The sequence below is a fragment of the Ceratotherium simum genome, chromosome 1, assembly GCF_057802395.1.
Source record: "Ceratotherium simum simum isolate JZ-2026a chromosome 1, ASM5780239v1, whole genome shotgun sequence".
NCBI classification, from domain to species: Eukaryota; Metazoa; Chordata; class Mammalia; order Perissodactyla; family Rhinocerotidae; genus Ceratotherium; species Ceratotherium simum.
This window is the reverse complement of record NC_141900.1, coordinates 28850271-28877834: the sequence shown is the minus strand read 5'-3', so window position 1 is coordinate 28877834 and position 27564 is coordinate 28850271. Positions and strand designations below refer to the sequence as shown.

Sequence of the window (27564 nt, the reverse complement as noted above, 5' to 3'; positions counted from 1 at the left end):
GTGTTGGGACACAATGGACCTTCTATGGAGGACTCCATGGCTTTCAGCTCTGGAAAATGTTCATTATTTATTTGATGTTTTTCCTTCTTTCCATTTTCCTCCTAACTCTCTTTCTGGGACTCCTGTAAGTCAGATTTTTTTCTCAATTGTCTGGCCTTATTGTTTATTATACAGACTTTGAGCTGTTTCTCTTGATTTCACCCACACCCACCACTTTTCCCATTCTCAGGGGGACCCTACACTTCCAATTCCTGAGAATTTCTGAAGTTCTTTTTCAGGAATCAGCTTGTTTACTGGGTCCCTTCACCTTGCAGGCATTTAGAGCTCTGCTTTTCTAGTGTGGAAAGCCAGTCAACATTTGTCCATATGTTGTAGAACTTCCCAAATATTGCTGATATTCTTTTGGCCTCTCCACTCAAGTTCTGTTTGTCCTGTTTGGATTATGTCCTTTTACTGTCATTTTAGTAGTTGCAGGATGGAGTGGAAGCACATATTGTGTTTCACTCTCTTTCATTTTTTTCTGTCATCTTTAATTTTATTTTCTCTATAGTTCTCAAAAGAGATGATTTCTCTCTCTCCTTCTCTTTACGTATATATTTAAAATATATATTTTAAAATTGTATATATATTTATATATAATATGAATATATGTTTATATATAAAATATAAATATATAATATTTACATATATAAAATATAAATATATAATATTTATATTATACACACACACACACATACACCCATGCGTGCACGCGCATACACACACACATCCTTAAGACCATCAATGACTTCCTCTTTCCAGTCAAATTCAGTGGGTTTTTCTCTCCCTCCTTAGACGGTCTTTCCCCACTAACTGTGGTGGGACACACAACATGTGGTGTTGACCTCATGGCTCTCTTCTTTTTCTCTCAGTTAGATCATCTACACACTGCAATTCTCTGTGAAGGTATATCTAAGCTAGGGATCATAAGTATGGGGGCCATAGAACAATCTCTGTTATGGGCTGAATTTTGCCCCCTTCATTCATATGCTGAAGCCCTAACCCCCAGGACCTCAGAATGTGACTGTATTTGGAGATAGGGTCTTTAAAGAGGTGCTTAGGTTAAAATGAGGCCATTAGGGTGGGCCTTAATCCAGTCTGACTGGTGTCCTTATAAGAAGAGGAAATTTGGACACACAAAGAGACATCAGGGATGTGTGCCCACAGAGGAAATACCCTGTGAGAACACGGTGAGAAGGCAGCTCTCTGAAAGCCAAGCAGAGAGGCTTCAGAAGAAGCCAATCCTGCTGACACTTTGATCTTAGAATTCTGGCCTCCAGAACTGATAAAAGAAATTTCTGTTGTTTAAGCCACCAGTCTGTGGTATTTTGTTATGGCTGCCATAGCAAACTAATAAAATCCCACATTAAAATTATAAGTATATGGATATGGAAAGATCCTCCAAGGGTTCTGACACCCAAAAGATTAAGAATCTTTGCATTAAGGAAATAGTTTTTAAATTCTTGTCTTTGGATCAGGATCATGTAACTCTCATAGAGTGAGTTCCTAGAATTCACATTTATAACAAGCTTTCTAGATGACTGTCCTGTATACAAAATCTCATAGCAATTTTCCTGAGCCATTTCCTATGTGGAACTATGACCGAGAGATAGCAAGTTCCCACTCTGATGTGATTCCCCTTTAGAGTAGGGGAAATTGAATCACCTTCCTTATTCTTTGTTGTTTTGGCCTAATTGTACCCTTAGGCCTTTAATTGTGGAAAGACTTGCTTTTATGGAGGAAGTGACCTGTGAAGACTATATAAGGGTAAAAGACCTGGAGGGTGATGAAGTTTTATGAACTGCGTCTTAGGGAGCAAAACAGAATAGTATGTAGCCGTCAAAGCTTCAGGGTGCCATCTAGCAAAGATGTCAAGGAAAGTAGCTACACAAATTATTACACTGAATCACTTTGCTGCATTCAAGAGTGAATCCTCATCTTGTGGGGGCCTGAAGTGTCTACAATTTGGTGGACCTCTTCACGAAATACAATTAATTCAAACATAAATTTCAAAATTGCTAAGGTCCCTCCCAGGACTACAGAAGGGCCAAGTGCCAGCAATGAGTCCCAAAGCTTAAGCTTCATTAGCTCTGAGGTGACTTCACCCCACCTGCGTTTGTTATTTTGTACTTTTCCTGCCTCTTTCCGCAGAATGATTAGCAATAAAACTCTACACAGGCCTTTTGTTTGTTTTCAGTAACAGCCAGGTTAGATGAGGTCTGCTTCATTGACATTCTGTTTAAAGGAGTGGACTTAAGAATGAGAGTCGAGGCCTTAGTGCTGTCCAGGCTCTGAAGATGTGATGTGTCTGCTCCTGGACCAAGCTCTCTTCCTGTCTTTTCTGGACCTTGCTCCTTCGATTATTTACCTGTTGTTATATATATATATATTTTTTTTTTTTTGTGAGGAGATCAGCCCTGTGCTAACATCCGCCAATCCTCCTCTTTTTTTGCTGAGGAAGATGGCCCTGGGCTAACGTCTGTGCCCATCTTCCTCCACTTTATATGGGACGCCGCCACAGCATGGCTTGCCAAGCAGTGCGTCGGTGTGCGCCCGGGATCCGAACCAGCGAACCCCGGGCGGCCGCAGCGGAGCGCGCGCACTTAACCGCTTGCGCCACCGGGCCGGCCCCCTGTTATTATATTTTTAATCTCTCCTGCTTTGCTTTATCTAAACTCTGGGTTTCTCAACCTTAGTACTGTTGACATTTTGCATTATTCTAAGTTGGGGAAGGGGGTGTCCTGTGCACTGTAGGATGTTGAGCTGTATCCCTAGCTTCTATCCAGTAGATACCAGTAGAACCCTCGCCGGGAGTCATGACAATCAAAAAATCTCCACACATTGCCAGATACACCCTGGAAGGCAAAATTGCCTCAGGTCAAACCATTAAGTCTAGCTCATCATTCTATAAGCAGGATCCAGACCCTCCCATAAAAAAAAACAAAAGTGCTCCCTTAAATATGTATCTGCCTCGTAATAGCACATCCCTCCTTCTTCCCTTGAAAGAGTAGCCGAAGCCCATTTTCACTTTCTCGCTTTATATTTATTTCTTAGTTTTTAATCTTTTAAAATGTGATATTTGATACTTAAGAGAATATAATGTATGTTAGAAAGCATAATAATAAAATTAACACCTATGAACCCAACACCCAACTCAAGAATGAAAATATCACCTGCCCCATTGTAGATGCAGCTACCTTTGTCTCTTCTGTCTCTCCCTCCTCATGCCTCCTGCTTCCTAGAAGCAATTACTACCCTGGATTTTATGTTTATCCTTTTTATGCTTTTATTTTTTTAATTATTTTATCATAATGGATGTTTCCCTCTACAGTATACTTTTTAGTGTTACTTGTTTTGAGCTATGTAAAAATGATATACAATAGTATGTTGCAGTCTTCTGGGACTGCTTTTTGTTTGGTTTTATTCAGTATTATTTCTTAGATTCAATCATGTTACTTATGGCATAGTTCATTGGTTTTAGACGTAGAATAGTGGATTAGGAACAAAAATTAGATTTCTAGGTTCGCATCCTGCCTCTGCATTTACAACATTGGGCAAATTCCTTAACCTCTTTATGCCTCTATTTCCTCAGTTGTAAAATGGAAAATATTAGTCCTTTCTGAGGATAAAAATGAGTTAGTGTAAGTAAAGGACCAAGGACTATGCTTGGCACATGTGTATAAGTTATATATCATATAAACTCCTACTATTCACTTTGGCTTGTATGTAATATGGTCCATCATATAAAGATATTTATCCATTTTATTTATCCATTACCTGTCAAAAGACATTTGGGTGGTATCCAGTATTTTGTTTTATCAGTGTTTCTATGATCATTCTAGAAAACATCTCCTAATACACATGTGTAGCAATGCCTCCAGGGTATGTATTCTGGAGTAGAATTGCTGATTATAGGTTAATTGCTGTTAATGTTCACCTGTATGAGATAATGCCAAATAGTTTTCCAAAGTGGAAAGTGGATATATAAAGTCCCACTCCCTCCAGCGAAGTTTGAGTTCCTGGTGATATGCATACTCTCCAAACCTTCTTCCACTGGTCTGTTTGATCCACATATTCCTCAACACTCTTCCCTTGATTCGTTTGTTTATCCCTGCCCAGTACCTCACTATTTTAGCAACTGCAATTTCACTTTTATTTATTTTTAGTTTTACTTATTTGATTGTAATTCTAATAACCCAATTATTATCTCAGAAGCAGGACATGTACATTGTAAAAAGTTAGAAAATACAAACAAAAAATAAAATAATACCATACTATAATACTAGATGATGATAAGTGCTATAAAGAAAAATAAAGCAAATTAGGAAGATGAGAGTAAACGGCTTGCTGTATTAGATAGGGTGGTCAGGAAGAGATTTTCTGGCAAGTAATATTTGAGAAGACTCCTAAATAAAATGCCCTTTAGCTCTATTTCAAGGCTCAATAACCAGTTTGGGCTAGTGGCTCCCGTATTGGATTGTGGAGGACTAGAGAAGTAACATCGGAGTGTGTGGCTGAGATAGATTTGAGGAACCAGATCATTGAAAGAACGGAGGATAGGGCATCGATTGGCCAGGGTGATGGCTGATGAATCATCTTTGTGAAGAGAAAGGCAGTACTCTAGGGGAGAAAAAATTTCAGTTATGGTTTGTGTCATACATTTATATGATAGCAGTGCTAAATTTCGGTTGGAGATTAGTGCAAATAATGATGTGATGTTTTCCAATTGAAGTTGGTGCATTCCCTGAATTCTTTTTTCAGGCACCAGTTAACTCCTCCATAATTTCCATCTTATAAAAAAAACATTCTAAGAATTTTGACTAAAACTTAACATAAATTTCTCAGTTTAGCAAAGATGTAGGCCCTCATGATCTGCTCTTGTCTACCTTTTTAGTCTAATCTCCACTTCTCCAAGCCAAGACATTGCCAACAGATCACTTCTACTTTTTTTCCAGCTTTCTTGAGATATAATGACACATAACGTTGTGTAAGTTTAAGGTGTACAACATGCTGATTTGATATATTTATATATTGCAAAATGATGACTACCATAGCGTTAGCTAACACCTCCATCACGTTTAATTACCATTTCTTTTTTGTAATGAGAACGTTCAAGATCTACTCTCTTAGCAACTTTCAAGTATATAATACAATAGTGTTAACTACAATATTATTAACACCATGCTGTACATTACGTCCCCGGAACTTATTTGTCTTTTAACTGGAAGTTTGTACCCTTTGATCATCGTCTCCCCATTTCCCCCACTCCCTTGCTTCTAGCAGCTAATATTCTCTTTTACAATTTTTTTATTGAGGTAACATTGGTTTATAACATTATATAAATTTCAAGTGTACATCATTATATTTTGATTTCTGCGTGGACTACATTATGTTCATCACCCAAAGACAAATTACCATCCATCACCTTACACATGTAGCAACTACTATTCTAGTCTCTGTTTCTAAGAGTTCAGCTTTTTTAGATTCCACATATAAGTGATACTATGCAGTATTTGTCTTTCTCTGAATTATTTCAATTAGCATAATGCCCTCAAGATCCATTCATGTTGTTGCAAGTGGAAGGATTTCCTTCTATCTCATGGCTGAATAATATCCCATTGTATATATATACCACATCATCTTTATCTGTTCATCTGTTGACAGATGCTTAGGTTATTTCCAAATCTTGGCTATTGTAAATAATGCTGTAGTGAACATGGGAATGCAGATCTCTTCAAGCTTCTGTTTTCATTTCCTTTGGATTTATATCCAGAAGTGGGATTGCTGGATCATATGGTAGTTCTATTTTTACATTTTTGAGGAACCTCCATACTATTTTCTGTAGCGGCTGCACCAATTTACAATCCCACCAACAGTGCATGAGTGTTCCCTTTCCAACACTTGTCATTTCTTGTCTTTTTGATATTGGCCATTTTAACAGGTGTGAGATGATATCTCATTGTGGTTTTGGTTTTCATTTCCCCGATGGTTAGTGATGTCAGAAATCTCTATTTGTTCCTTAATACCTCCTTATCCTTACACACTCCTCTTCCCTGGAATAGCCTTGAAACATAGCCACTTTTTCTTCTTTTACGCTATTTTCTTTCTCCTCTAAACTAGATTTGGAGAAGGTTCTCCCAGCCCTTCCTTATCCCTTGGTCTGGTTTTGATTCTCATATTGTATTAAAATAGGCTGTCAGTCTACTTTATAAGATGGCTCCTTAAGATTAAGTACTGTGTTATGTTTGTCTTTGAAGACGTTGGTACTCAAAGAACCCAGACACTGAAAGAATGAATATGTGTCTTTTGGTAATGCTGACATCATCTAATAAGTCGACTTTCCTCGGTGTCTGCCCTCTTGAAAATCCCATTGTACTTAATTGTCAGAACTACTTTCAAACTAATTATTCTCTAATTTCTTTTAGGTTAATTTTGTCTGTCTTCTACCCTCTCCCTCACCAACCACTGACCCACTTCCCCACTGGCAAACAGGGTAATAGATCCTGTTTTACAGTGTGGAAGTAGTTCTTACTTTAATTAAAGAACATTAATAATGACTGATGATCTTGTAAATAATATCTGTGCCTTGGCCCCACTCCCAGACTGAACTGAGGAATAAGTAGTGGTACTTTTGTGTGTGTGTGTGAGGAAGATTAGCCATTACCTAACATCAGCTGTCAATCCCTTTCTTTTTTGCTGAGAAAATTGGCCCTCAGCTAACATCTGTGCCCATCTTCCTCTCCTTTATGTGGGATGCCTGCCACAGCATGGCTTGATAAGCGGTGTATAGGTCCACGCCTGGGATCCGAACCTGCGAACCCCTGGCTGCCACAGTGGAGCATACGGACTTAACCACTATGCCACAGGGCCGGCCCCAGTAGTGGTGTTTTTTAAAACTTTCTCTGGTGATTGTAAACTACATCCAAGATTGTGAAATACTGCAGTATTATGTGTCCCTGTAAGCCCTAGGAAATACAGGTCCTATATGTGGTGCTAAATAAATAATTGTTTTATAGATAATAATGAGAACTTACATGGTTAAACATGCATATAAGACTGATTTTTCTCATGCAATTTTGAAATGGATAAGAACTTACCATTTAACAGACTGACTGTATTATATTAGTCTTTTTTAGATACTGGCTTTGCATTATAAATCATTTAATTCATTGCATTTCCTAGATTATGTAATAATACTCTTTCACAGTGAAATTCTGCTCTGTTGTATCTATGTCACGTTTGTAAAAGACCTTTGACCTTCACTCAAAAATAGAAAAGTCAATCCTGGTGGTAAATCATGCTTTTCACTGTAAAAATTATAACTTTTTAATTCCATTTGTCTTCTCTAATATGAGAACCTCCCACCTGACAAAAGAGGGTAGCTTCTGCAAGTTACTCTCTTCAAATGTCTCTAAAATCCACAGATAATGTGAGACTTCTTAGATTAGAACTCTGATTTCATCAGGAACTTTCTAGGAAATAATAAAAAAAAAAGCCATTAAGTGCCTACAACAGTGCCTGGAACATAGGTAGTACCATCTAAATATTTGCTATCATATTATTATCTAAAATAGAAATAGAATCAGCACATGATTCCAATGTACTGCCATTTCTAAGTGAGGTGTAAGTGCACTATATATTTTTAGGGGCTATTCAGCTAAGTTCTAGAAACATATATGGAGATGTGAAGTGTGCAGAAATGAATAAAACGGTTTCTACCCTAAAATATTTATAATGTAATGGAGAAGACACATGTCTAGACATCTGTCATAGCACAATTTGGATAGAACTATAATAAAGGTCCAAATAAAAAGCTAAGAAAGTATATAAAAGCTGAGGGTGGGGTTTCCTGGAGGGGATATAATTTAAATTGGACTTTGAATGATAGTTGGGCTTTTGATTCACACAGATTGGTAGCGGGAACAGAGTGAGTGGGGGGAAGAAGTTCAGAAATCTTAGAGCAGTTTGAAATAGTGACTAATATCCTTGGCTGAAGTAGATAGGTGAGGTGGGGGTATGTGGGTGGGAACAGGGTACAGAGTGAGAGTTAAGGATGGAAATGTGATTGAGACCAGATCCTGAAGAAAACTGACTACTATGTTGTTGAAACTTAATCTTCTAGGCAATGCAGGAACCAGTGGGAGATTCTGAATATGTGCATAAACATAATTAGAATTGTAGTTTAGTGTGATTGTTTTAGCAGCAGCATGTTGGATAAATGGAAGGAAGAGATTAGAGCCATGAAGCTGGTAAGTAGCAGTTAGAATTTAAAACCAGGTCCATCTGTCTTAGAAGCTTATGCTCTTTGTGGTATGTTGAGAACCAGGTTACTGCTTTGATGTGAACTTCATGTCTCCCAAATTGGTCTTCAGTTTACCATTAGTTCTGCCTTTTGTTATAAGGTCTTTCTTTCCTCTTGGTTCTTGTTCCATTTTCCTGACTACGCTTTACCTTAGCAATGATTAACGAACTAGTGAGACAGTTAGTTGTTGGTGACAATAGTGGAGAAAAACCACAGACTAGTAAGAGAAGGAACTGTGTTCCCCTTGTTTACTTACAGTAAAGGTTGAGAGCCCCGGGAGGCTCCAGTGTCCAACCAAAGATAGAAGATTAGCTTGTCTGTTCTGTCTTACAGCCCCTTGGAATCTGTGCACATTTGAAAATTACTAAGACTTCCTGAAAAACAAATCAAAATTATTCTCTGGAAGATAGCAATACTAGTTTGAGGTGTAAAATTTTCTTCTCTTTTTTCATTCCATGAAGAAATCAAAAGTGATTATATTTGTTTATTAAAGCTATATTTTATGGGACTTCATAGAATATTCCATATTCAGTAATAAACTTCCAGTTTAACAAACTTTCACCCATAGTTTTTCTCTAAGTTCCTAAATTTCAGCTTTTTTTTCCTGAAATTATTCTCACTACTATTATTTTAAGCTAAAATTATGCTACTTAATTTGGATATCTGTAGATATAGCTCTGTTAGACACTTACATTTGTAAAAATGTTTATACTTTTCTCATTTATTCAACTTTACTGCATCAAAGGTGAAAAAAATTCTTGTATTTTCGAATTTAATTTTTTATTGAGTGGGAGAAAGGCATTAAAATATAATTTGCATACAAATGGCAGATGGTATTTCACATTAATGACAGCAATTGAGTAAATTTCATCCATTAAAAGGAGCATGCATCAGGCCAATAATGTTTATGTAGTTATAATATTGTTGTAATTCAAATGCTTTGGAGTATAAACACTTCAAGTACAAATATTGTCTATAGTCCGAAAGATTATAATTCTGGCATAAAAACTATTTGAGTAATGACAGTCATTATAATTAAGTATAAAAGCATAAACACTGAGAAGGATAGCGTGTGTCAGGTTAAAGACTACCACTTATAAACCATTAAGACTCTTTTAATGTGTCATATTCAAAATATATTTTCTTGACTTTAATGATATTTATAAGACATAATTAAAATTACATTGATGGACACTGGTACTGTACATAGATGTAAAATATAGAAAGAAAAACTAAAATATAAATGAAAATTTTTGATTAGAATAATAGAATTAGGAAGAGAATATTAGATGAATTTATAATAGTCTTAGTCACTTAAATATATTCCATGAAGAGAGACTTATGTGAACTGGATCATTTTATTTAATTTTTTTAAATAAAAAAGGAAATAATCTTTTTTTAGACAGTTAAATGATTTCTTCTTTGTTTACTTGTTTTTGCTCTCCTAAATCTCTAAGTGTTGTAACATCTTGTAACAATAAGTTGTTAAATCTTTAATTTTGGTATAATTATTAGACTCAATAGGGAGTCCAGAAAAAATTACTTTGTAATTTAATTTTTATTTTATTTTATGTTTCTTTTCTCCTTTGAGATATGCAGGAATAGTAAATGGCCTGTTAATGTGCATTTAAACAATTAAACTATATTGTAGGAGTATTGAGATGAAATGATGTGTATTTAACCTTTTGCTTTTTGTACCTTTTTTGGTGCAGGGAATTTGGAAATATCATTACACCCTGTTGTTTAACTGCCTTTAAAAATATTTTGTGCAGAACAAATAGTTTAATTTTATGGGTTTTTGTTGATGCTAAACTCTGGAGCAGAACCAAAAGACATCCTGACTGCCAAAACAAATGAAGAAAATCATTTCCCTTACTATCTTGGCAGAACATTTGTACATGATAGCTTTAAAATAATTTTCCATTTCCAGTGAGGTCTTTCTCTGTCATCTTTTCTCACCTTAGTGAACATTTGAATGCAGTCTTGAGCCTGTTAAATTTTGTTAAAAAAAAAAAAACCCAAAACAACAATAACAAAAACAAAACCAGTAAATCTATAATTACGTTGTTTCTTTGGAGAGTTCCAATGTGTTGGACTTTACAGTGTGAGTGTTCATAATTTAATCTCTACCTCTCTCCCTTCCATCTGCCCAAAATGTTCTGGTTAAGATCCTTTGCTCTGCCCTCAGAAATCCTACTAGTCTTTCAAAGCCTAAGTTATAGCTAACATCCTACAGGATTTCCTTCCTGGTTAAACTGGACATTGTTACTTGTCTCATTCATCTGACACTGATTATGACATTTTCATGTCGTTGAAGTCTTATTTCTCAAATTTTGCTGGAAGGTCCTTTAGTGAATTGATTTTTCAAAGAATGTGATAAAGGTATGTTGATTGATACAAGTCAATCAAAGGACATTGAATAAGCAGTGACTACATTTAAGGCATTGTGCCAGGTGGGTGTTGGTAGGGATACAGAGATAAGTCTCTGCCTTGCCCTCTGTAATTTATAGTCTAATAAAAGAACTAAAGTTAAGTATACAAATCATTATAGGCCAAGGTAGATAAAGTAAGAAAAACAATATAGAGGATCAAAGAGGGGAGAAATACCACGTATTGAAAAAGTTATCAGGAAAGATTTTATCGTGAAACGCTTTGTAAAATGTACCTAAATTAATGATTTTGTTATTCCTAGAGCAATTGCCATTATTAGGTTTGCTGCTAGAAACAACACATATTCTGACAATACTAGAATCTTCACCATCACATACTATATTGTCTTTTGTTTGTTTCAAAAACCATGAAGGGGTCTGAGATTTTACCTTGCTTTCAAGACAATAGGTTAGCCTGTCACCATCTCACAGATATTGGCAGAGGATATGAGACTCCTGGGTCAGAGACAAAGGACTGGATTACTCACAGCACAGCATGCAGCATGGGCTTCATGTTTCCATCAGTTGCCTTTTCCCCTTCAAGTCACACAGGGAGTGAGGCATAGCAGCCTTGATAGACACTGCACACACAGTGAACATGTTATACCTGATTAACCTCACGCTTAGAAAACTCTAGCAAACCTGTCCAGCCTTAGCCCAGAGGGAGACATTATCTTTGTTATCCTGGTCAGGAAACAGATCTTCCATTTGCCCTCGAGGGAGATTCAGTCTCCATCTTCCAAGCCTGTTTGAAATGATAGTGTAGAACAAAAGCTGTCAATAGATGTGTAGACATGCTATGGAGAATTGCCCCTCAAATAGCATGTTCAAAATAGTCCTGGAAATAATCATTATGAAGCAGTGATTTAGGGGAATATAGGATAATATATTGAGGTAGTTTTACTGACCTGGATCTATTTCAACATTGAAAAGCTGAACTTGGTATATTTTTCCAAAGAATTAGTTATCTAATATTTTCAAATTGTGGAAATACAGTGTAAAGATGTCATCATTTTACATAATGAAGAAAAATGAATAAGAAGGGATGCTGATATTATAAGAAGAAGAGTCTTGTATCTCATAAGTGAGTGTGTTAAGAATATAAAACATTATTCTAAATTACAGATGAGGTGCTCTCTAATTTATTCATATCAATAATAAAAATAGGCCTGAAAATCTTTCCAATGATAAATGATCCTAAAATGAGTTTGTGTTTTGTTTTATGTTTATATATGTATACGTGTATATATATATAGACACACATGTATTATAGAAGTTCCTTTTGAATAATTTATGCATCCATAGTAAAATCATACTTCTAAAACCAAATTGAATCTCAAGTTAGAATGGGTTTCAGAAGTCATCTGAGAAAATCTACCCCTTGGTGCAAGAACTTTTTCCAAAATAATAAATCAGTAAGGTTTATAAATTCTCCAGCTTCACTTCCAGGATCCTTACTGTATAATGATGTCAGTGACTCACCTCAGGCTGTTGCAAGGCTGCACCCGAACCTAATATTGATGTATTTGCATGATGTCTTTCCTGAGTCGTGCGTGATCCACTGATGGATTCATTGCTACAGTCAAGAACACTGATACCAGGATATGTGTGTGCTTTTGGCTTTTTAGTTGTTTTTCTCTTACATCCCTACTTTTTTCCTTTGTCTGTTTTCTGTGTCACAACATAAAAGAAAAGCTCGTGTGTTTTCATTTAAAAGTTTATATACTACACTATGAAAGCAAAAGAACATATGATGCTGAATATCGTTAGTAAGAAACTTTTGGGGTCCCATTGCACTAATAAGAACATCAAAGTAATATTTTGTAACTATAATTCAAACTCGATTGCTTACTCCTGTGATAATAAATTTAATCATATGAGGATCACGATAATAAAATGCTATTGTCACCACTTTTAGGAATTCCCTGTATTGTTTGTATACCAGGGAGTGGGTTTGGCTACATAATGTGTGAGTTAACTGATAAGCCTCTTCCACTTCTAGCATATTATAAGTACCTAACCTGATATTAGGGGCACAGCTTAAAAAAAAAAAAAGCTTAAATCTTGACCATATTTGGGATTCAAACATATATATCAGATTTCAAAAACTAAAGTGCCTATAGGGGCCAGTCAGGTGAAAGAAAAGTCTGAAGCAAATCAGAGAGTGCCAGTCCCATTGAAAGAAGACTTCAGACTTTCAGCTCCAGTGGAATGTTGCCACACAGGAACGTATGCCTGTTGCTTGTCTTCAGATTTTTCTAGAGAAACTAGAAATTTTGATTTTTATGCAAAATTTCTCATTTTTGAATATTGGCCACTAATTTAAAAATAATTAAACAATTAAACAGTATACTCAAATAGAAAATGCATCCAATCAGCAACATCTAATATGTGGTTCCATAACCAGAATGTCTTTGCAGGCTAGCAGAGCACAGGCTGGGATAGTGATGGGTAGAGGGAGAGGAGATATCAGGGAGAGATTATAGGGCGCTTAAGGAAACAAATAAATTGCCATAGATAGGAAGAGAGGCTGGCTTACTGGCACAGACCTAGCACTTGAGTCTAATGACAGGAAACATTGACACTGGGTAGTAGGAAGCTATACCTGAACCCTTCTCAATCCAGACTCTGAGGACTCTTAAGGAGAAAAAGACTATTTGTAGAAATTTTAATAATATCTTGAAAGACCCAAGCTACTCTACTGGGAAATTTCTACTCCTTTACCAAAATATTAACTTGAGAATGGAAGGTGATTGCCTACAGAAAGAAGGGAACCATCCTTGATGCAGCCTGACTCAAAGAGGCCATAGAGGTAAGAGAGCAAGAGAGAACATCTTAGGAGTTCTTTATAGCAGTGCACGTGGATCCAAGGTGTAGGCCTTTGGAGGCAATGAATAAAAAACTATAGGGTGTTCTGGTGACAGCCAGCCTTCCTCAAAGTGGAATTCATCATCACCTGACCAGCAGAGCCATGAAGATGATACGTTAGCATGAGAAGGTCCTCCATGGAATTCTGAGAGAGACACAAGAAAGGAGGCTGCTTGAGCTTTTTCAGTCTGCGGGGGGAGGGTGATTGATCCAGCAGATGTGGGGATAAACTATTAATTAGGAGGCTTAAGGTCTTGAGGCACAGGAAACACTTGAGAACTTACCAGTTGCTACAGTTACTCAAATGGATCACATTCCTTGGTTCCTACGCATGGATCTACAGCGTTGTGAAGCTGGACAGAGGCTTCTTTTTAAAGAAACTCCCAAATAATACTATGTCTTTGATAAAGTTGTGGTAGGGATTAATTTAAATATTGAATCTAAAGTGCTCAGGACAAAAATTAGAAAGCTGACAATACCAAGTGTCAGTGAGAATTGGTGGCGGAGTAGAAACATGTCGCTGTTCGGGAGAGCAGTCTGCCACTACATTAACAAATTAAGTATATGCTTACGCCAAGACCCAGCAATTCTGCTCCTGGTCGTAGATACCAATGATATTCTTATACAGATCCCCAAGGGACATGTACAGAGATGTACCAGTGTTTGATGTGGCAGAGATTTGGAGGCAATCTGAGTGTCCATCATTGGGAGGGTAGATAAGAAAATGAGGGGGATCCATATCCTGAATATTACAAAGCAATTAGAAACAACAGACTATATGTATACATTGGACTGTGGAGGGATCTTAAAAACCCAGTGAAAAATACGAGAAAGGGTTTGCATAAATTAAAAATACCATTCACATAAATTTAAAAATGTGCACAAAAAGCAATAATATATATTTTGTAAGAGTATATACAAACAAACAAAAAATTCCTGGCCACAGTTTACAAGGATTGCCCCCTGGAGGGATGCAAGTAGAACATGGAGAGGGAAATGGAAGGAAATAAATAATTAAAATAAGAGAGGGACCTTTCAAGACCAGTGATAATAATGAGCCGTGAATTGAGTAGTGTGACAAACTCTAACCTCTGCACATGAGTTTACAAAGCAGAAGAAAGAAAAACTAAAAGTTCTTATCACACTGTCAGGCACATGGTATAATTAATTCTATAGTTTGGGCAACAAGAGGAACAGAAGCAGTCTGAGAAAAGAAAAGGAAATGATGGAGAAAACACTTTCTTTCCTTAAAAATATACACTTCATGGTCAGAAATTTGTGGAATCAGAGAACAAGTCTTTACTGATTTCCGCCTGTGGCCCCAGCGAAGTGCTAGGTAATATTAGAGATGAAAAAGAAGTATTTGGTATATTCTCTCTCTTCAAGGAAGAAACCAACAAACTTGAAATATAATGAAAATTTCCTGAAATCCAGTGGGAAACTGGTAGAGGTAAACAATATTTTAAAAAATATTCAAAGTCATTGTGTGGTGTATATTATTAGGTGATATATTATAAATTAGCACTTAAAGAGTCATTCATGCTTTAATCCTTTCATGTAGAAAACATTACATGCATGGTGTGTAGGGTCCACCACACACCAGGTTCTGTGCTAAGTGGTAAAAATGCAAAGCAAACTCAAAGGGGGTACCCGAACTTATAGGGCAGACTGTCAGGTTCAAGAGAAAGACTGGCTGGCAGAGGTTATGGTAGGTCAAGTACAGAGCAGGGCTGGTTGAAGTGTGGGCGGTCTCTGAAGGGCTGAGACTTGAGGTAAGCCTTCAAAAAGATTTAAAAATAATAATAATAAGGTTTAACCTGAAGTATAAACTCAAAGATAAGTGTCTTTGTGCAAATAATGGTGTAAAGAAGAAAAAGTCTTGCTTTATCTTCTCAGAAAATAGAACAAAATGAAAACATTGAATTGCAGAACAAAATGAAATGGTTTTTCAGTGTGGTTTATTTTTATATTTAGTTGCATAATAGTATATTATGTTTTATTTCAGATACACTGGCCTAGTACAGCACTAAAAATAGAAGAATGCATAATGAAAGGAAAAGATGCAGTAAGTATTATGCATTGTACATTAAAGAAATCGTCAGTTATATCCCTGGTCAATCACAGAGGACTGAATCCAATCCCTGGCCTTTTATTCGCTCTTAAGATTCACATATGCAATTCATTTCAGCAAGAAAAAAATATATATACACATATATATATATAATATGTACATACGCATTACATATTTGTAATTATTTAAAAATTAATTTCAATGTAGAGTTAAAGGGAGCTGAGGTGTCATCCAGATCTTGGTTTTATTTTGTTTTATTATATTTTAATCAACCCAGATTTATAAATTCTTTATACTAATGCTTATTTCCTATGTATTTGGGAGAAAAATAATTGCAGGTAATTTTTTAATTTGAGGAAATGCTAAGCACATTGTTTTTGAGATTTCATTGCACTTTGATTAGTAAGTTATAAACAAATGAAGAAAAAAAGGAGAAGAAAGGAGAAGTTTGAAAGAAGAAGGCAATAAATATGCCTGACTTATTCCACGATGTCTGTAAGGTCTGTCCTCCTTAGAGAATCAGTGCTCCATTTCTCCACAGCGTCCCTGCAGTGTGGGAGATGTGGGTGGGAGATGGTCGTGCAGCAGCAGCGTCTCTGACAGAGAGCCTAGCACACTAAAACCTGAAGGAAAGAGGTACTGTCATGTGCGAGGTGTAGCTGGCCCGTGACACCATACTCGTCTTGGGAGGAAGGCATGCACGTCTCCTTTTGAAAGTTAACTTACCCTTTTTTTCAGTAAGAAAACAAAATATCATGTAAAAGAGTAACACACAACTCCTGATTGCCTGTAGCAACTCGCTCACAGCCAAGGAGTGAGTCAAGACATTCTTGCTGCCTTAGTCTGCAGCGTGATGGTGACTAATTGAACACGCTCTTAGGCTCTGTCAATCTCAGCCCAACTGAGCCGAAATGTGATTTAATTCGCTCAGTCAAGATGTGACAGTGTTTCAAGAGATGAAAAGCAGCTGCTTATAGCAGTGTGAGAATAGAATATTTTCCCCATACCTGAATGATTAGAGTTTTCCAACTATATGGGTCACCCGCAGAATAAAATGCTACACGAGTGGGAAATTGAAGAAATAAATTTGTCTGTATGCCCTGGATAATCAGTTCAGCAGTGCATTCCTTATTCTTACCAAGGGAATGCTATAATCTGAACCATTTATGGTGAGATGGTTCTGTGGCTTTTTCATCCTAATACTGTGATGTGGGAGCCTTTAAAGTCACAATCTGTCCTTATAAAACATTATATTTACTGATTATTGCATGTATTGTTACCCAAAGTAATATTTAGCATTAAAAAGTTTAGTATTTCTCTCATAATTTATTTTAAATAAGCTAAAGATAGCTAATTTGCCAACAAGGTGTTTGCTAGGATTAATTTAGCCAAGTTGGTTTGGAACAATTTTAAACTCTTTTTTTAATTCAGCATACTGATCATAAAACTCACCTAGTGATTAAATGTGTTAAAATTTTGGAAGTGATTTCAGTGAATTTGAGTTTGAAGATAGATATTTTCTCAAACATCAAAACTCTGTAATGCCCTAAAGTCTGCATGTTTCCTTATGCATTAATGAAGCATTTTCTAATTATTAGTTTTCTGACTTTATGCTGATTCATTGTTTATATGTACTTTTAAAAAATAAAAGCTTTGGGAATAACTTAATTACTCAGTGGAATGTATTGCCATGCAAATCTTTGCACTTGAATACATTTCTGAATAGTGGTTTTTTAAATCCTCAATTGTGTAGTAGAATACGTGAAAATGATACGCTCTCGTTAGTAAATGTAATTCATGGATCACCACTAACTAAAATGTGCATTGGTCACCCTGGTCTCTTCTTCTGCTGGTCTCTGTCCTTTTTCCATCTGCTCCTTGTTACCTCCTCTAGCCAAGGGAGACTTAAACATGAGATTTCTAGGGTTAGGAAAACAGAAATGAAAAAAGGGCCAGACATTTTTATTACACTAACCCATTTCTGCTTTTTTTCCCTGCTTTAGAGTGAATGTGCCAATTATGTTCGAGTTTTGCATCATTATAATAGGACACACCTTCTGACCTGTGGTACTGGAGCTTTTGACCCACTTTGTGCCTTCATCAGAGTTGGGTACCATTTAGAGGTAAGGTGATTTCATTTATTGCTATCAATAAAAGTAATGCTTAAAAGAACTTTCTTTTAAAAGAAAGGGTGTGGCATTTCCTCCGACAAAAGAGAAAAGCATTTGTGATCTACTGATTCAGTTTGCTTGAGTCAAAGAAATGATCTCTCTGGGCCTTTAAAATCCTTGTCAGCTGTGAAATCTGTGAACCAATTAATTCTTTATGTATTCATTCACTGAACAATTTCATTTACTTAATTTGTCCACTTAAAAATATTTCTTAATATTAAACTGTATCTCTATTGTGTTCTTATATAAATTTTTATTAATATAACCACCAAACTAGAATGAATATACATATGTATATACCCACATGTATATATATATAAATAAATTGATATAAATAAAATTACTACATATAGTATTTTACAAAGGACGTGGAAACACTTGTTGATTCTGAAATTACTCTTTTTCTCAGCCAGGTGAGGTGGGGGAGGTGGAGTTGGGGGTGGGAGGAGATTGCAAAATGACTTAGGCTAAATATTAGTGGATGAGAGCTATATGTCTCTTCCCCCAAGACTCCACCACTAGGTGATATGGTATAATGAAAGCAAATCTCAACTGAATTCTGCCACATACGTATAAAATTTACTAATGAGCAGGGTTAAAGATCAGTCATATAACCTGTTGCAACAAACTGAGTAAACTCTCAGCTCTCATTTATTTTAGGCACATTTTCAAGTACCTTACATCAGTTTCACTGTGAAGCATTGTAAACAATATTCTGATGTCAGGATCTGTTACCTTTCATTTAGGTCAGAAGGCAGAATTCTACATTAAGATGAGACACAGATAACACAGAGTTCTAGATATTCTGTAGTGAATCAGCTAGACTCTCTTGATTCTTATACCCCATTTATGAAAGGGCAGCAGTGACTGACTATAAAATATTTTCAGCCACCACACATATAAAGAACAAAATTCATTTCACTAGTGAAAAATTATTTCTGTTATTCCTTATACTGGTTAACACTCAGGTACACATATAATTAGCAATATTTGAAGTGCTTACTCTAGGTGCCTCTTTGAGAGTGCCCCTGATTGGAGTACTTCAGCTATTAAGTATCCTTACAGGCAGGATTTTTGATTATCGTAATTTAAATGTTAACTAACCACCTCTAGTTGTAGATTAAAATTAAGTAGCGTACATAAACACATCACAGTGTATTTACTGAATTATTTTAAAGAAACAATGCAGATGATATAATGGGAGAACTTTAGACAGAGATGTAGAAGGCAGACCAGTCCTGTGTGAAGTCACAATATTTACATTATACACAGATATACAAAGTATACATATGTTTATACATATATACATACGTATACAAACACATGTATACATACGTACGAAGTCAGAATATGTAATCTTGTGATGCAGATGTATTGGCAACAAACCCTCTCAGTTTTCATTTATCTGAGAATGCCTTTATTTTGTCTTTATTTTTGAAGGATATATTCCCTGGATATAGAATTCTGAGTTACCTTTTTTTTTCTTTCAGAATTTCAGAAATGCTTTATTATCTTCAAATCTTTTTCTTATGTAAATTAAGATTTCATTCATATTGATATTACCCTGTTTGTAATTGCTTTATCTTTTAAGATTTTTCTCTTTATCTTTGGTTTTCAGCAGATTTTCTGTAGTGTGCCTATGTGTGTGTGTGGCAATGGTGGCGGTAGAGAGATTGGTATTTATATTTCTTGGAATACTAAGATTCTTGGATATAGAAGTTTATGTTTTGCACCTAATTTGGCAAATTTTTGGCAACTATTATTTCCAATAATATTTGTGCCTCATTCCCTCATTCCTCTCCTTCAGGGATTCATATATGATAGACTTTTGGGTGCTGTCCCACAGATCACTGAGATTGTGTTCATTTTATTTCAGTCTTTTTTTCCTCTGTTTTTCAAATTGAATAAATTCTATTGATTTATTTTCAAGTTCGTTAACCCTTTCTTCTGACATCTCCTATACGCTGTTAAGCCCACCCCATTAATGATCCGTTCAGACATTGTACTTTTCAGTTCTAGAACTTTCATTTTGTATATTTTCCATTTTTATACTCAGCATTCCCCCATATTTTTATTCATGTGGCTATATTTTCCTTTAAGCCCTTGAACATATTTTTAATAGCTGTTTTAAAATCTGGGTGTGCTAATTTTAACATCTAGGTCAACTTATGGAAAGTTTGCATTGATTGCTTTTTCTCTTGATTGTGGACCATATTTTCTTATTTCTTTGCATGTCTAGTAATTTTTATTGTGTACTGGACATTATAGATTATATGATTTCATTCTGGATTCTGGATTCTATTATCTTTTGAAGATAGCTGATTTTTATTCTAGCAAGTGGTTTGACTGAACTCAGACTCATGGGCAGCAGCCACAAATCTCTTTCAACTTTCCAGCACTGCTTTTCATGTTCTGCTTGCACACGCAATTCAAGTGTCAGCTAAGGATTTGGGAGAGAAAATGTACAGATTTTAGGCTACTCCCCTCAGTTTCTGGGTATATCATCTCACTTTTCAGCTGATCTGGTACTTTAAATCTCTGTTCTATGACTTGCCAAGCTAGTAAGTTTCTAGCTTTTTGCTCAAGTTCTAGCCGTTTCTCACCACATGAATTAGGGGGTGTCTTTGAGTCAAAAACTCTCCAGTCTTTATCTGCTCTTAACTGATCTCCGGTGCCTTCAAATAATTGTTTTTATATATTTTTTACTGAGTTTATCATCATTATCTGTGGAAGAGTTAGTCCAGTACAAGCTGTGTGGTCGTTAGCAGAAGTGGAACTCCATGTAATTCACCTTCATATATATGATATTGAATATTTTTTCTCCTGTAATTATCAAATATGATTAAAAACATATTTTGAAAAAAATTCTGTATGTGTCATAAGAGGAACTTGTGGCCATATGATAAGAGCAGTGAGACATTTATTTCCAAAACTCCATTTGGTGTTTTGATAAGATTTTGTATGAGGGAATGGGAAATACAAATTATTATAGGCAAGAAAAATACTTTTATTAAAAACCTCAGAGGCAGGCACATATGGGATAGGTTCATAGACATTAATCTCATTGGTTGGAGAACAACAGGAGATAAAGCTGGGGCAAATTGGTGGAGATTTTAATGCTAGACAGTGGCATTCTGAAGTTATTTCTGAATACAGCATGGAGACTGTGAAGGAGTTTGAGCAGAGTGTTTAATTGACATGACATTAGTAATATTAAGGATTGATTCAAGCAGAGAGAGATGAAAGGCAGAGAGAAATTAAAGGAGGCTATTATAAGAGTCTTTGTGGGAGATCATGAGGATATTTAACAGTGTTGTCGCAATAGCAAAGGAAAGGAAGTGTGGAACTGATGTGAGAAGCTGCTCAGCAGGAGGGTTTACATAACTTAACATTTTATTGGATGCTGCTGATGAAAGGGAATTTAAAAACAATTCCGATTTTATTTCTTGATATTTGGGAAGAAAAACAAAGTGTTTAACAGGAAGAAGGAGCTAAGGAGGCAGAGTAGGTTTTTTTGAGAACGTGAAAAATGCCCAGTATTTCTCAGTTTTAACTTTTTCATTTCCATGTACGGTTATTTGAAAAATTGATCCTGGAGCTAGGAGAGGGTGTTATCAGAATAGGTTGAATTTTTGAACCCTAGGGAATTAACGGTCCCTAAAGGAGTCTCTCCTCTCCTCTCTTCTCTCTCTCTCTCATTCTCTGTCTGTCTTATTTTTTTCTCTCACTTTCCTTCTCTCCCTCTCACTTTATCAAAGTAACTTGGAAAATGCCATTATTTCGGCCACAGTAGAATGTCTAGGGAATATCAGTGTGAACAGGCTGAGCAGACAGAGTAGTGTAAGACAAATCAGGTTAGTGCAGATTCAGAATAACACTTGTGAAAGGAAAAAAAAATTTTTTTAATGATAGACAACTTCGTCAATGCTACGGAGAGGGCGCTTTTGGTAAAGGGATGAGTAATTAGAACGTAGGAGATTAAGAAATAACTGAATAGTGACAAAATGAAGGCAGTAATATTGCCTATTTAATCCAGAAATAGACTTGGTAAAGAAAAGAAATATGAGGAAGGATATAAAAAGTGTAGGAGTGTTGAAAGAAGGTTTTTCTTAGGATAGTATATAGAGAAAGCTGAAATTACTTGTCAAATGAGAGCATATGACCACTTACCTTCTTGAAGTTAAAGAGGGCTGGGTGGGGAGCAAGTTTGCCAAGGAGGGGGACTGTCTGATAGTCAATAGAGAGATCTCAGTAACAGTTGGATATAAAGGGCTGTTTTTCAAGAGACAGACCTGAGCTAGGAATGCAGATTTGAGAATGCAGATTGAGAATTATATATGTGTGAAAGCTGAGATCTTTAGGTATGATATCATTGCTTAGGAAGAGAATTTGAGTGAAAAGGAAAAATAACTGAATATGGAGCCCAGACACACCAATATTTGAAAGGCTGGCAGAGGAAGAAAAACCTGCACAGAATATTAAAGTGACTAGGAAGGTTAGGAGGAAAATAAGAGAATGAGACAGCACAGAAATGAGGGGTGATTACTTATGTTAGAAGTTTCAAAGTCAAAGTGTCATTGGTCCTAGAAAGTCTTTGGAGACCTTTATGAGAGGAATTTCAGTAAAATATCGATGCAAGCCATGGTCTTCTGGCATAAAGGATTGAAGCCAACTTTCTCTTGAATCACTTTTCTCTCTTCATTTCATTATTTTTAATTTTTTTACTGAAGTATAATATAAATATAAGAGGTACACATCATGTGACTGTATTGCTGGGTCATTTCCTCAAGTGGAATACTGTGTAATAAGCTCCCAGATTGAATTGTTTATTTTTATGTTTTGTTTTTATTTTTACCTGTTTTTTTTCCCTCAGCGGGCATACTCTTGGTGTTTTTTTGTTCTTATGCCCCTTCTAGTTTAGTCCTCATTTTCAAAATGATTTTTTCTTTTTATTTCAAAGTCTTTTCTGAATTCTATCACCTCATTTTTGAGTTTTTCTAATTTTGATTTATGTTTTTCGTTCATTTCTTCTATCATTCCTTAATTTATTTTAGCTTCTCTTGAGATACTAAGTTACGGTTGCGTCTCATCCATTTTCTGGCATGACTTTTTGAGAAACTTTCATTGTTTCTGGTAATGTTATTCTGTTTTTTATTCTTTTTTCTTATAATAACATTGTACTGAATTCAGCTGGGATCTTTTTCTATTTCTCATTTTTATATAAAATTAGTTTTCCTGAACTTTTAGAAGGGAAGTATGGATCCAAATAGAAGTCTAGCTTCACATTCTAGAACTCACCATTCTGTTTTGTTTTGTGAAGTATTCAGAAATATGGAGAGAGAGAGATATGTTGATTCTTCTGGCTATGATATCTTCCTCTTTTATCTGGATGTTGCTTTTTCCCTGACCTTCTTTATCCGTTTCTTAGACAAATTGTATTCTCCCAGCAGTTTTTTCTTGGAAGGGAGGTGGGCTGGTTAATTTTGAGGGTTCATAGGATTTCATCCTTCCCGTAGATCCCTTGCAATCACCCATAGATTGAATCAGACAAAAATTCCTCCCAGCCTCAGCTGCCATTCTAAAGTGATGCACTTACTGGAAATTTGAGAGTTCTTTTCTTCTCAGGTTTAACAAAACCTAGTTGCTTCTCTCTGCTCCTCCTGCATGATATTAATACCCTGTGTGGTTTATTGCTCGCATTCATTCACCCACACCTGATCATACCTGGGGGCTCATGGAGGTATCTGAACAATCTGTTTTGCTGTAGTTTTTGTCAGTGAGCTTTGGTTTTGCATTCCCAGTTGATTCATCTGTTTTTCTGGGAGAATATAGAGAATAGAATGTATGCCTCTGCTGCTATCCTCTCAGAAGTAGTAGAGTACCTTTTAAATAGTAAAATGCTATAGAAATATAAAGTACTACATAAGATACTGCAAGTTTATATCTACCTCTAATTTTACTCACCTTTCAAAGAAAATGGAAATTATGTGTTGAATGTAGAGGTTCAGACAAAAAGCCCCTGGAGCTTCAGGTATAAAACATATATTTCTAGAGACTTGGCAAAGGCCTTGAACTCCTGCAAAATTAAAATCGCTTTCATTACTTAGCACAATGATAGTAGCGTGTTACCATTTGTGTTAGTTTCCTATGTTGCAAAACAAATTACCAAAAGTTTGGTGGCTTAAAACAACACACATTTGTTATCTCACAGTTTCTGTGGGGCAGGAGTCCAGGCACAGCTTAGCTAGTTCCACTGCTCCAGGTCTCTCAAGGCTGAAGTCAAAGTGTTGCCTGGGCTGTGATCTTTCTGGAGCTCAGGGTTGTAGTCCAAGTTCTTGTGGTTGTTGACAGAATTCAGTTCCTTGCAGTTATAGGACTCAAGTCGCCATTTTCTTCATGGCTGTCACACAGGGGCTGCTCTCAGCTCCTAGAGGCCACCTGCAGCTGCTTGCCCCATGGCCCTATCACAACATGGCAGCATACTTCTTCAAGGCCAGCAGGAGAATCTTTCTGTCCAGTGTACTAAGAGAGAGTCATATAATGTAACCTAATCATGACAATTACTATACTCTCACCATATAAAGTACTTTAATCTAGATAGTGGTTTCTCACCATATTTGTAGGTCCCACCCACACCCAATGGCTGGAGATTATACAGGACGTCTATAAGTGGGGGTGGGAATTTGGGTACCATTAGCATTCTGCCTACCATACTATCCTTTCCATGGCTTACATATGAAAGGAAGATTGTGTTAGCACAAGTGTTTTAAGAGGATGTTTCTGGGAGAGGCAAGGCAAAGGCATAGAGTGAAGGGTTAGAAATGAAGTCATTCTTTTTCAAACTTCGTCCGTGGCTCTCCTCTTAAAAGAAACCTGCACTGTTCCTTGCAAGAACCATAAAAATTAAGGGATGGGGGCCGGCCCTGTGGCTTAGCAGTTGAGTGCGTGCGCTCCTCTACTGGCGGCCCAGGTTTACATCCCAGGCGCACACCACCACACTGCTTGTCCAGCCATGCTGAGGCGGCGTCCCACATACAGCAACTAGCAGGATGTGCAACTGTGACATACAACTATCTACTGGGGCTTTGGGGAGAAAAAGGGGAATAAAAGGAGGAGGATTGGCAATGGATGTTAGCTCAGGGCCGGTCTTCCTCAGTAAAAAGAAGAGGATTGGCATGGATGTTAGCTCAGGGCTGATCTTCCTCACAAAAAAAAAAAGAAAAATTAAGGGATCAATGTGTGGGCCAACATTTGTCTGTCTAAACATGGGAAAATTTGATTGTCCTTGAGAGCATAAGCGTTTGAATATAGATTGCTGCCATATTTCATTAGTAGGGTATATTGTCTCAGTGTATTTTTATTTAAAGCTTATTTATATTGCTTAAAAAAAGCAATTTTTAAGTATGCAGACTAAATTAATTGTGCAAATGTGTTTAGCACCAAAGATAATCAATAATGCACTTTTTTGATTTTCAGTATATGATTTTGACACAAGCTTCCTCTAGTGCAGAAAGTAGCAGCATAGCTATTTAAGTTGGGATATTATCAGCTTCAAAATAATGAGTTATATCTATCTCAGTCCCGTATAAATGTCTCTGAAAATATGTTAGAAACTGTACCCAAATAATGTCCTTACCAAGTTAATCCACATTTGTACTTCATAGACTGGAAATGATGTGTTTTTCTAGTTGTTCGTATTCACTAGTTAAATATTTTGTAATGTGCCAGTAAGAGATTACTATTGAGATATAATAGGATTCTTGCCTTTTAGAGTCGTATGTTTTACTGGGTCCTTTAGAGCTTGAACCCTTTATTTTCAATAAATATTGAAAATATCTTTTCAGGCGATAATATTTAAGTATCCAAAATAGATTGAAATACACATGTTATAAATACATGGATTTTTATCAGATATATTTTTCTTAGAGGTGCTTAATTAATATTTGTGTTTTAACAGATTAAATTTTAGTTTCTGCTTATAGTACAGAGTAAAAACTCCATTGGGATAGCCAACAAAACTAGTAACAGTTTCTAGAGGTTTAAAAGTTAGCCATTAGAGTTGTATGACTGATGTTAGTAATTTGTTTTCCACAGCTGAGGTCAACAGATCCATGCATTTAATATTCTTTGTGTTTTTCACAAAGAAATATGCATGTCTTGATTTCACAAATTATTTTGCTTAATATTAACTTTTGCCATACCCAGCTTCTAAACCCACAAAATTCCAAAGATTTTCAAATTTGTTCTTTTAATGTTTTTCTGTTAGTTCTCTGTTTATTTCTATTTGTTTAGCTGAAATTACCTTAACAGGTGAAAAACTGTTAAAGCTTATAATTTTAAAATAATTTTGTAAAATCTAGTGTGGGAGTTAGCCATTTGAATAGAATAAATATATGAAAATTTGCATTGAGTATTTAGCAACATTTTTATTTTCAGATAATTTTTACATATTAAACAGGCCTGTAGTTAACAAAAATGTCCAGATTATAATTTGCATCAAGATATTTTTATAAACCTTGTTGGTCACATGTTTTGAAAGGTAACTCTGATCTGTAATTTCCTGATCCATTTATGTGAAAATAATACATAGAAATATTTTATTGATTTAGAAATTATGGCAATTTTTTGTATTCTCATTTTAAGTAAGTGATTACACGGTAAAGTGTATCACCCTATGAAGTCAGGTTTATGTTTTGTTTTGGCCTCAGTCTTAGAGTTTTTCATTCTGCAGACCAGGTGCTGTATTTGTATTTTTGACTGGAAGCATAATGGAAATTACAGGAAATGAAAATAGAAATTACCTGACAATGATACTTTTTTTTTTTTAAGCAGGGAGAATGGAAATATTTTAACCATTGAAACAGATATTGAAAGTTAAATGTGAAAGAGGAAATTATTTGCACTAACATAGTAGCTATCAAATAAAGACAGTATATCAATAGTTCTTTAAAAAAGAAGACAAAATTTTTTTGAGTAGGTGAAGGCTATTTCAAATTTCATATCGCATTGTATCGAGATTTATTTAGAAGTTAGCATTAGAAGACAAATAAAATCAATATTTAAAAAAGTGATACATCTTGTGTATCAGGTGCTCAGTCTTTTTCTACATTGTTTCTTCTGCTTTCTATACTGCAAAAATATTTTTCGGTGCAGGACATAACAAAGGCAATATTATAATCCCTGGGGTGTAAAAAGGCGAGTATAACACTTTCTCCAGGAGCTTGCAGTCTATTATTTTTGTGATTTTTAAAATCCCTAAGGTTATTTAAAAATGTCTCAGAATAGAAGGATTGTTCCTTCAGATCTTTCTGTCCTGTCAATCCTAATAGTGAAAGGTGGGTTACATGATCTTCTGGTGGGAAGAAAAACAGGATTCCTTGTGCTAGTTTTTGTCTGAGAATGATTATGTGAAATCTCTTGGAAAGGCAGACTGCTTGACACGCTTCACTTACAGCTCCAGCTCTCTCTTCACACTCTCTGTGTGTGCGGCAGTTCCTAAGAAGCCTCACTCTCCAGCACCACGTCCTGTGAGCAAAGAGAAGGCGCAGAGAGAAATTGGGTGATGCTGTGTTGCTGAGCGGCTTTCCTCTTGGCCGCTGGGGAATGAGCCACCAGGAGAGGCTTCTGTTGGGCCAGAACTGTAACTAATTAAAGATCCACAGGGAGCAGTGAGCTCTGCGATGA

The 27564-nt window shown here is 36.0% G+C and overlaps 1 protein-coding gene across 1 annotated transcript in view; it reads left to right on the top strand.

Moving 5' to 3' along the window:
• The window catches only part of SEMA3E (semaphorin 3E), a 252994-nt gene that overhangs the window by 143591 nt on the left and 81839 nt on the right, over positions 1–27564 (top strand). Inside the window, exons 3-4 of the mRNA XM_004431296.3 lie at positions 15644–15703; positions 17713–17832. Coding sequence (XP_004431353.1) covers positions 15644–15703; positions 17713–17832 — 180 coding nt within the window. The remainder of the gene's footprint in view (positions 1–15643; positions 15704–17712; positions 17833–27564) is intronic.